General features: G+C 44.9%; 1 protein-coding gene across 6 annotated transcripts in view; it reads left to right on the forward strand.

Moving 5' to 3' along the window:
- Positions 1–12,030, forward strand: part of plekhm3 (pleckstrin homology domain containing, family M, member 3) — a 111,047-nt gene that overhangs the window by 55,643 nt on the left and 43,374 nt on the right. For all 6 annotated transcript variants that reach the window (XM_052028805.1, XM_052028803.1, XM_052028799.1 and 3 more), the window contains one exon: positions 8,329–8,522. In XM_052028805.1, coding sequence (XP_051884765.1) covers positions 8,329–8,522 — 194 coding nt within the window. The remainder of the gene's footprint in view (positions 1–8,328; positions 8,523–12,030) is intronic.

The raw sequence follows: 12,030 nt of genomic DNA on the forward strand, positions 1-12,030 counted from the left end.
TTTCTCGCCTGAGGGATTTCGGCCTGACCATCAACCCAGCCAAATGCCAATTCAGGCTGGAGACAATCGATTTCCTGGGCCATCAGATCGACAAACACAGCACCACACCCCTGCCTGCGAAGGTCGACGCCATCCGCCATTTCGCCAGACCCACCTCCATCAAGGACCTGCAGGAATTCCTCGGTATAGTAAACTTTTATCACTGGTTCATACCATCCATGGCCCACATCATGCGCCCGTTGTTCGCTCTCCTGTCAGGGGGAAGCAAGGACATTGGTCGGAAGAGGCTCACACCACGTTCATCAAAACCAAGCAGGCCTTGGCCGATGTGGTCATGTTGGTGCATCCTCGCATGGATGTCCCGACTGCCCTCACGGTCGACGCCTCCAGCACAGCGGTCGGAGGCATGCTAGAACAGCTTATCGAAGGGCGTTGGCAACCGCTGGCGTTCTTCAGCAGGCACCTTCGACCACTAGAGCTCAAATATAGTGCCTTCAACCGCGAGCTGTTGGCGTTGTACCTGGCCATCAGACACTTCCGTTACTTCTTGGAGGGCAGGCCGTTTACAGCTTTCACTGACCACAAGCCGTTGACCTTCACCTTCAACAAGGTCTCAGATCCCTGGTCAGCACGGCAACAGTGGCACTTGTCGTACGTCTCACCACTGACGTCCACCATCTGTCGGCGAAAGAGAACGTGGTCGCGGATGCACTGTCATGGCCTACCATCCAGATTTTGTCCCAGGGGGTGGATTTCGGCGCCTTAGCGGAGGCACAGCGAACGGACATGGAGATGCCCAGCTATCGCACCGCAGTCTTGGGCCTGCAACTGCAAGACCTTCTGGTAGGCCCTGGTGAGCGCACCCTGCTCTGCGATATCTTCACAGGTAGACCCCGCCCCATCGTCCCAGCTGCCTGGCGCAGACAGGTGTTTGATGCCATCCACAGCCTTGCACACCCATCCATCCGGACAGTAGTCTGGATGGTGTCAGACAAGTTCGCCTGGCATGGCCTGCGTAAACAGGTTTCTGAATGGGCCCGGTCCTGCACTCACTGCCAGACCTCGAAAGTACAGCAGCACGTCAAGGTCCCCTTGCAGGATTTTCAGCCTACCCGCCGGAGGTTCAACCATATCCATGTTGACCTGGTCGGCCCCCTTCCAGTCTCCCGAGGAGCGCGGTACCTCCTCATGATTGTCGACCGTTTTACCCGCTGGCCTGAAGCCATTCCCCTCGCAGATACCTCCGCCCAGTCCTGCGCACGGGCCCTTTTGTCAACTTGGGTGGCCCGTTTCGGTGTCCCGGCACATATCACTTCAGACAGGGGAGCTGAATTCACCTCCGGCCTGTGGTCTGCCATCGCCGACTTGTGGGGTTCCCGGATCCACCTCACCACTGCCTATCACCCGCAATCCAATGGGCTGGTGGAGAGGTTCCATCGCCACCTGAAGTCGGCACTCATGGCCCGCCTTAAGGGGACCAAATGGGTAGACGAACTCCCCTGGGTCCTGCTGGGGATACGCACCGCGCCAAGAGAGGACCTGAATGCCTCGTCCACGGAGATGGTCTACGGAACATCCTTAGTCGTCCCAGGCGAGTTCCTACCGGCCCCTCGGGGGCCAGGGGAAGGACATGCCGCGGCGCTCGACCGGCTGCATGAGTGGCTTGGAAGCCTGGCCCCGATTCCCACCTCGCGACACGGACAGGTCCCGACCCGTATGCCGACTTCCCTCCAAGACTGTAAGTTTGTCTTCGTCAGGAGGGGCATGCACCGATCGCCGCTGCAACGGCCGTACGAAGGGCCATTCCGGGTCATCAGGAACAATGGGTCTACGTTCGTGCTGGACATTGGGGGGCGCGAGGAACTGTTTACGGTTGACCGGCTGAAGCCGGCTCATTTAGACTCGGACCAACCCATGGTGGTACAGCGAGCGCAGTGCAGGGGCAGGCCACCCAAGTCATAGTTTATTTAATTCTGGTTTTCGCAACGGTATTGCCGGTTCTGGGGGTGGGGGGGGGTTATGTAGTGACTCACCGCACTGGCATCAAACCGGCTCCCGACATCGCGACGTCGTCGGAGGCCCCAATCCAAGATGGCGCGGGGCCCTCCTTCTTCCCCAGCGTTGGGCTGGGAAAGCCCGCGCGCGGGAAGGTCAGGTGACCCGTGCGTGACGTCAGCACGGGAACTGTAGCACGGGAAGTTTTCGGATATTAAAGGCGCACCGTGCCCCTGTCGGCATTCGACCTCTGATTTCGAAACCAGCGACTCTGTGTCTTCATTCCGTAGTGTGTAGCTAGCCGCTACACTATATTGAAAAAACCTTTAAAAATGTATGAGAGAATATGCATAAAATTTGATTTCCGTAAGTCAGATCATCCGTAACCCAGGGAGCCCTGGTATTCTGCTCTGTGTTTGACAGGTGAGACAATAATGTGATCTAATTTAACATGGAGGGTCAATGAAACCAACTTGCTTGAATAATGGTTTAAATACGACCATAGTGCCTGATTGTAGTGACCGGTTGTAGTAACACATTAGCAGGTTGGGGTGTGTAAATGTGGGAGAAAATGAGATGGGATGACAAAGGAAACTTGTGCATTCATCAGTGGTATTCCATCAGTCCTTACAATCATGTTGGATGTTACTGCCCTATAAGTTGGTGCCACATTCCCTATATTACAACAGTGACTATGCATTCAGAGGTGTATTTTTAATTATGAAGTCTATCCAAATTCTATCCACCATCTTCTTCCTTCATCTGTTAACGAAGCTCTATGGAGTTGACACCTCCCTTGCCAATTTTCTTTCTCCTCATTTTTGCCAGCTCCCTCCCCTACGTATTTTAGCTGAGATAAGGGGCCATGGGTGCAGGGCTACCTCCAACAATGCCATCACTGCTTGCAATGAGGAACCCAATTCTCCTTGATATTGCGATACCAGACCTTGGAGACAGAAATGTGCCTCAGGGCTTTGCCCTGCGGTGTATAATAACTGCACATCAAATGGAGAAAGGGAGAGGTGAGAGCACAGCCAAAAGATACCTTTCGACAGATGTTCGAATGTGGGAAGAGGAACAACCAAAGCGCAAGCGTTAGGTAGTGAAACTCTGGGAACAGAGGCATAATGTTGAAAGGGCATTCCATGCTGAAGTGAAAGGACAAGTGAACTAGAAATTGACCTTGGTCAGAGTATCAGAGTCATGACACTACAATGTACTACTGCACAAAGCCGAGTTGGGCCAGGCACAACAGAAATTATGTATGACTCCATGGCACAGGAAGGTGCTCGCTTGACGGGTGCAGAGTACCCACAGCTCCTGATCTGCCCTGATGCAGTAATCATTATTGGGAGAGGTTCCTTTAAAAGATATTATGATTCTATTGTTATCAACTCCCTCTAGTGGGCAGATGACAACACCAAATGAAATTGCTTCGCACGTACAGAAGCACATGCTGAAAACTGGTAAAGTGTGAGTGCTGCTTTTACTGAATGTTTGCATGCCATCGTTATGATGGAGCTGGCAGACAAGAACCACAGAATGTTCTTGGGTGTCCCTCTGTACAGAAGGATGTGCTTAAATGGGATTAACGTTAGTTGGTGCAGTTTCAGTGGGCCAAAGGATAGATAGATATAGATATTTATTTATTAGTCACATGTACATCGAAGGCCTGTTTCCATGCTGTATATCTCAATGACTATGAGTGAGGCCAAGGTTCACCAGGTTGATTCATGTGATGGGAGGGAATTGTTATATGGGAGAAGGTTAAGCAGACTGGAGATGTACTCTCTAGAAGAATCTCATTGAAACAAAGTTATTATGGGGCTTCATAAGGTGGATATAGGAATGATGTTTCCCCAGACTGGGATTTCTGGAACAAAGAGTAATTGTCTCAGCACAAACAGATGGCTATTCAGGATTGAGACGAGAAAACCTTTCTTTACCCTGAGGACTGTGGAGGCAAGAAAATTCTGGCAATCTGCCATCCGATTTTTGGGAAAACCCGATTGCTTGGCACCTAGTTCTAATGCCCCGCACCCTTTAAACTCTAGGAGGGCCTGTTTCCCATGCTCCTTTTAAATCACCAGGACCCCATTCCCCAGGTTTCCTTTAAACTTGCCTGGTTCACTGCAAAATTCATTATACCACTGTGTAATATCTTTCAAAGAAGTTAAAAGCGTGCTGGGAAAACTAATGACAGTAATGTCTAATAGTCCAGAAAATCTCCACTAAATTCCAGAGGGTGCCATATTATTGGGTTGTACTGTATTAAGGGAATTGAGAAATGTAGGATTAGTAGAAGAAAGTGGTGTTGAGGGAAAGGATCAACCATCATTTGATTGAATGGCAGAGAAGGTGCAAGTGGTTAGTTAGCCTATTGCTGCTTATATTTTATTTACAGTCTGCAGTTAAGGATGCCATAATAGCACCTGTGAAGACCCTTTGATACTAGAAAATGCCAGGGCCAGTTTGATGAGAATGCCCTGGAAATGCAGGATCTAATTAAGTACAAATTCATGGCTTTCTTGGACTGTAAGTCTCTCACGCTTCAAGGGAAAATAAACAAATCTATAGGCACCTGAACACAATAACGTGTGGCCTAAAGAACAAATGATGAGTACAAAGTGCACAGGACATTCAACAATTAAATGATAACCATGACACCATTCAGAGCTGCCAAGACCATCTATGGTCTAAACACCCAGGCATCTTCTCTGATGAGAACCAAGAACAAAGGGGAGCATTTTGAGGACCGAGAGACAGCAGCATCTGGAAGGAGCATTTCAAAGATCTCCTCAGCAAAAGGTCTCTCTTTGATGTGTATCATAGATGATATTCCACAACATGCTACGACCCTCTTTCCAGTATTGCACTGCACCTCCATCAGCTTGCCCCTGGAGTGGAGGTAGTCTACATGAAAAATGGGATACCTTCACCTCTACTCCAGACCCATATTTCCATACAAAGTAGGAGGCCTTTCAGGTGTATGCCAGCTCTCAGAGCACAGACCATCAGTCCTATTCCCCCACTTTGTTTCTATTTCTTATTCCTATTTCCTCTTGCATGCCAGCCAACTGCTCCAAATATGTCCTGCCACCCGGAGGCAATTTACAGTGGTCAATTAACCTGCCAAGGTCACCCTGACTTTGGTCACCGGATTTTGTAGATAACATATGTTTGTACACATCCCCAGACTCAGCACCAAGTCACTGTTAACTTATTCAATGAAGCTTATGAGAGAATTGGACTAGCACTAAGCATCGCTAAGATCAAGGTCATTTGCTAACCTGTCCTTGTCAAACAAAACATAGCCCTCTCCCACCCCCAAGAAATAAAGATCTATAACCGACACCCTCCATACTTTGGGAACCATCTTGCACCAAAGGCAGAGGTTGATGCTGAAATTTGCCATTGCCTCCATTGTGCCAGTAGTGCCTTTGATTATCTGAGGAAAAGTTTGTTCAAAGATCAGAGTTCAAATCCAATACTAAGCTCATGGTAGCAATAATCCCTGCCTTCCTGAATGATCAGAGACACCTGCAGCAGGCAGCGAGGAACCATCAACAGTATTCATAAAATCTTCCAAATCCACTCATAAATTGGTTTATTATTGTCACATACCAAGGTACTGTGGAAAAATGTTGTTTTGCTTGCCATCCATACAGATCATTTCATCACATCAATACATTGAGGTAATACAAGGGAAAAGCAATAACAGAATGCAGAATGTAGTGTTACAGTTAGAGAGAAAGTGCAGTACAGGCAAACAATAAGATGCAAGGCCATGACGAGGTAGATTGTGAGGTCAAGAGTCCATCTTATTGTACAAGAGGTCCGTTCAATAGTCTTATAACAGTGAGATAGAAGCTGTCCTTGAGCCTGGTGGTATGTGCTTTCAGGCTTTTGTATCTTCTGCCCAATGGAAGGAGGGAGAAGAGAGAATGTCTGGGGTGGGTGGGGTCTTGATTATGTTGGCTGCTTTACTGAGGCAGTGAGAAGTGTAGACAGGAGGGGAGGCTGGTTTTCGTGATATTCTGAGCTGTGTCCACAACTCTCTGCAGTTTTTTGTGGTCCCGGACAGAGCAGTTGCCATACCAAACCGTGGTGCGTTTGGATAAGATGCTTTCTATGGTGCATTTATAACAATTGGTGAGGGTCAATGGGGATATGCTGAATTTCCTTAGCCTTCTGAGGAAGTAAAGGCAAGTGGTGAGCTTTCTTGGCTGTGGTGTCTACGTGGTCGGACCAGGACAGTCTATTGGTGATGTTTACTCCTCGGAAGTTGAAGCTCTCAACCCTCTCGACCTCAGTACCATTGATGTAAACAGGAGCATGTGCACCGCCCCACTCCATGATGAGCAAACCATGAGTGTCAAAGAAACAGAAAGGTGGGAGGAAGCTTGTGTGGAACATAAACACTGGCCTAGATCAAGTAGCTGGAATGGCTTGTTTGTGCAGATGAGGAGCATTCAGAGCAAGTTGTCCTTTATGGGCAGGGCCAATACAGAGGATATTTTGTAAATAGGATCTTTAGTTAGTAAAAAATCTTGAGCAGAATTGGTAGGTGAAATGGTGCCGACAAACATGCACTGACTATGTCAGTTTTCATTGTTGTTCTTTTGGCAATCTTGTCATTAGCTGCTCATGCTCAGAGTCCTAGAATTTTCCCCCTATGGGTCTCTTTATCACCACCTCTTTATCCACCCACCCTTTACCCACCTCTTTGTCCAGTTTGGACTTGAATTGCTTGAGAACACTCTGGGGAAGAATGCCGGAGCATTTTACAAGTGCAAGCTGTTGATAGCACTCAAAACGGAAGTCCGTACTGAGTTTCAGCTCCCTAATCAGTGACACTGAGACCAATTGCATATCCTCTGGAACGATCCCTGAGAAGGTCGTCGATTCTAACCCCATGCGGTATCATACCTTGTATGTTACTGGTCTCTCTGGTCACCGGTGCACTTTTAAACCTGAGTGTTATCAGGGAGTTCTACAAAATCTGTTTTGTAAGTACATCTACTGAACTTTTCAAGTTTATAACCTCTGGATCTCTGTCAACATTATAATAAAAAAGATTGAATTCAGCACCTTCATCTTGTAAAACTGTCTTGCACTCCCAGACAATGTAAATTGGAACATTTTTTTCCTTTGACAGCCTTCCCATCTTTTGCAGCAACCAGTGAAATATTTTTTTTAAATACAGAGGGTCATACATCTGTAAAATGGTGGCGAGTAACATTAAGTACTTGAGAGCTGTGGGGAAACAAGAGAATTGAATTTTAAAATAAGGTCTACACATAAGACCTCAGAACATTTTGAAGTGCTTTACAGCCAAAGTATTTTCTGAAATATAGTCACTGTTACAGTGCATGAAACACTGGCTGTTCTTTTGCGCATAAGGTAATGTTGATAGTCATGATGACGTCCTTTGCGTACTAGTTATTTCAGTAGTGGATGTCACAGAGCCAACTTTCACTCTGCCGGGTTTCACATAGTTCAGATAAACTGTTTCTTTCGTATTGGAATGGAATAAGTGGGTTCTGCTGTTCTTTGGAGATCGTCCCATGGAATCCTTTACATCCATCAGATTATGCTCAGCCTCATCATGAAGGTGGAAGTTCTGGCAGTTCAGAATTCCTTACATATTCAGTGGAGAGTATCAGTCTGGACTTTGTGCTCATGTTTGAGTGGGTCTTGAGCATGTGACTTCTGAATCAGAAGCCAGAGTATTACTAACTGTACCACATCTGCTAAAATTAGTTGGATTTGAGCTGAAGATTTTTTTTTATCTCAGCTGTTCAATGTTTAAAAATTCACTCATTAGGTGGGTAGTGCTGGCATGGTCAACTTTGGTTGCTCATGGTTAGTTGCCCTGCAACAGGTTTGATACCTAAGTTTACATAGCAGCTTGAGAGAGCAGTTAAAGAGATAGCTGGGTGTTAAGTTAATTTGTTACTGTAAATTTCCCCTTGTATAGATGGATGGCAGCTGACTTGAGGGGAGGGTGGGATTGATAGGGGTGCACAAGAAAAATGGGATTGTTGTAGATGGTGGACACAGTGAGCTGATGAGCTGGTTTCCATGCTCTGTGGTGATCTGTGATAAGCATGTTGGTCTGGGACTGTGCTCCCATACAGATTAGGCCAGGTAAGGATAGCAACTTTGTTTCCCTAAAGGGGCCAGCTAGGTATTTGCAGCAATCTGATGTTAACTGCATTCAGATTATCAACCTGCAATGCTGTGATTTTAAACTTGTTACTGTGTATTCTGTAGCATAATAACTACAACTGCAATATCTGGTGCCATTTTCAAATCTCTTGATTTCTGCAGATTTCAAAACAAGCAAAGGAATTCCTGGAGTACATCACTGAAGAGCCACTCATTGATATCCAGCAGGATAATCCGTGCCTGTACGAACACGTAGATGCATTGGCAACAGTCCTCCGCTTGCGCCAGCAGCTCAAGTCACTGAGAGCATACCTATTCAGCTGCAGAGCCTCTGTGGCAGAAGATTTGCGTCGAAGGTATGTCCCAAGCTCTGGCATGAGGCTCCTGTGCAGTCACTGTTGTGACAGTATGATCGCTGTATGTTTTAAAATTATAACATTATAATGGTAGGCATTCTAGTAGTACTTGGGTAAGTTAGAGGAGACTGTATCATTCTTGTGTATCATCCTATCTTTCTGTGTCTCCTCCTTTCCCCTTTGTGTTTTTCTAAGTCTCCTCTAAATTACATCTCTGCTTCTCATCCCAACTATTTCATGTGGTAGTAAGTTTTACACTCTAACCAACTCAGGTTTCCTCTGTGTTTCCCCTTGGATTTATTGGTGACTGCAGCATATTTTTGGCTATGACCACAAGTTCTGTTCACTCCAACCAGTAGAAGATCGACCAGCGCTAATAAACCCTTCCATAACCTGAAAGAGCTCTTATCAGGATCATCCCTCAATTTCCCTTTTTTTTGCTCGGTCACCGTCAGTTGCTGCATCATTCTAGCGAATCTTCATCGTACCTTCTCCAATGCTGCCAAGTCCATTTTATTGAATTGGTACCAGAACCATCCACACTGCCCAACAAATGTAGTTTAACCAAGGTACTAAAGTTCAGTATAACTTATGGTTTTTCAATTAATTTACTCTTTTTGGATAAACCTCAGAATGTTGGTTTTTATACTGTATAATTAATAAGTATTACTATTTTTATTAATTTCTGCATCTATACCCACTGGTTATCTAGCCCATCTGGGCACATTTTCCAAGGTGTGTGATCCCTTTTTATTCATTATAATAAAACATGCCGCCTTGTGCTTATGTATACTGAAATTCATTGCTCATTATATACCTATTCGGCAAATTGAAGTCCTTCTGCATTTGGTTGCAGTGCCCATGGTTTTATCTACACCACACAATTTGGTGTCATCCATAAATCTTAAAATTGTCATTCCAATTCCAACTCTAAATCAGTTATATAAATGGTGGATAGCGGAAGTCTCAGCTTCAATCCAGGTGGAACACCACTTCCCACATTTTGACAATCTGAATCACTTGCTTTAATCCCTATTCCTTTTTCCCTTTTTGTGGCCAGGGTGCAATCTATTGAGCTATTTGTTCTCTGTCTCTATATATTCTGAATCTAATAAGAAATTCAGACATATTGGATCTATTGTACTAGACTTATCAGCATTTTCTGTTACTTGTTTAAAGAATTTAAAAAGCTTGGTTAAATGTGTCTTTCTGTTCTAAAATCCATCTTATTATACTGCATTCTTGTATGTTTCTACATTGCATCTTCATATAAGCATTGCATTATTTTCCTATTGCCAACCTTAAGCTAATTGATCTTTTATTCCCTAAACTTATTTTGACTCCCTTTTCTAAATATTTTGTGTCATAGGCTGGCTGATTATTTTTGTTTTATTTATCTGTTATAATACTGCTTTTTTCTTTCTCTCTCTTAAAATCCTTAAATTCAATCCATCTGGCCCAGTGAGTTTAGCAATTATTCCTTTTATCTGATTATGAGTTTTTGATTCTTTTCATGTTAAGTCCACCATGTTAGTTTATCTAGTAAATAAGGCAAAGTATAATCTCTGTTTCTATTTCTATATCTCTGTCTCCTTTCAGATAGCATGGCATGCACCATGGTTCTCCTGATACCTTTCTACTTAACTGCTGAACAATTATTTGTTCTCTTTCGGTTCTGTTTTGCATCCATTTTGCTATCAATGTCACTCTTTGCCTGGCACCTCCAATGGGTCTGTCATTAACCTGTTCCCAACTGTGACAAATATTAGTGAGATTGGCACGAAAGACTGTTTGCACTTGGCATGTCTTTTGCCTTTTATTTTCCCCATTTAGATTTCTGAGTCCGATTTAGTGATCCTCTACTCTCAACAAAGGGAATTCCAAGATGTTCCCCAGTAGTAATATCAAAAATGATTCACACCAAGTCAGATGGAATAATTAGAACAAAATTCAAAAGCTAAGATGGCTCAGTTCCAAATTTTGTTGATAACACCCCTGTGAATCATCTTGGGATGCTTTTCCACAATACAGGCTACAAGTTGTGGGAGTCAGAGAGGTAGGTTTCAAGGAGGCCCAAATGTGGGGTAGAAAGTAGGTGGAAAAATGTATGGCTTTGGGAGTGACTTCCAGAATTTAGATTCAGGGCAGCTGAAGATACAGCTGCCATTGTCGGAACAGTAAAAGCGGCATGGATAAGAGGGCAGAATTTGAGCTGTGTGGAAATCTGCAAGTTCCAGAGCTGGAGCAAGTTTCACTAACGGGAAGGAGCACTGCCATAAAAAGATCAGAAGATAAGAATGAAAGTTTTAAACATTGGCATCAGGTCCAGAACCATTATCAATGGTGGGTAATGAGCACAGGAGTGAATAGAACATGGTGTGAGATAAGATTTAACTAGCAGAGCTTTGGATGAACTGGCATTTATAGAATGTGGAAGATGGAAAGTATTGGAATAATCACGATACAGCAGCACAGGTGAAGGAATTAACAGCTGATGATTGATGACAGATGCTGGCTTCAGTGGACTGCATTGGCATCCCTAGGGTTTACAGAGACTAGATTATAGAGGAATGCAAATAATTATGACATGGATCAGAATCAGGTTTATTATCACTGATGTGTGCCATGAAATTTGTTGTTTTGCAGCAACAGTACAGTGCAAGACATAAAAATTACTACTAGTTACAAAACAATAAATAGTGCAAAAGAGGAATAGTAAGGTAGTGTTCATGGACCATTCAGAAATCTGATTGCAGAGGGGAAGAAGCTGTTCCTAAATCATTGAGTGTGGATCTTCAGGCTCCTGTACCTCCTCCCTGATGGTAGTAATGAAAAGAGGGCATGTCCCGGGTGTTGAGGGTCCTTAATGATGGATGCCACCTTCTTGAGGCACCGCCTCTTGAAGATGTCCTCAATGGTGGGGAGGGTTGTGCCCATGATGGAGCTGGCTGAATCTACAACTCTCTGCAGCCTCTTTCAATCCTGCACATTGGAGTCTCCATACCAGGAGGTGAAGCAACCAGTCAGAATGCTCTCCACTGTACATCTGTAGAAATTTGCAAGAGTCTTTGGTGACGTACCAAATCTCCTCAAACTCCTCAAGCTTGGGTTACTTTGCAGAATAGTAACCGATGACTCGATTTCAGAGCTTTAGACTCAAAAAAAATGACACCTTTTGTGACCAATATCTCACAGAAGGTTACAACAGTAAAGCAGTTTGTCTGCTGAAGTAAGTAACTGACGGTGCAGCATTCCAAGTGATTTACAGGCTTAGACTTGGCTCAGGTTATGTGTGATGGTACTTGGAGTGGGACTCAAACTTCGGATCTGCGTGCTATTGGTACCTAGCATAATTTTGCTTCCGCTGGCAGCACAGTGGCACAGCCAGCAGAGCCACTGCCTCACAGCTCCAGCAGCCCTTTTTCAATCTGACCTTTCGTGCTTTCTGTGTAGAGTTCAGACATTTTCCTTGTGATAACAAACAATTTGCTGAACGAACTCATCGGGT

Source organism: Pristis pectinata, chromosome 1 (genome assembly GCF_009764475.1).
Source record: "Pristis pectinata isolate sPriPec2 chromosome 1, sPriPec2.1.pri, whole genome shotgun sequence".
NCBI classification, from domain to species: Eukaryota; Metazoa; Chordata; class Chondrichthyes; order Rhinopristiformes; family Pristidae; genus Pristis; species Pristis pectinata.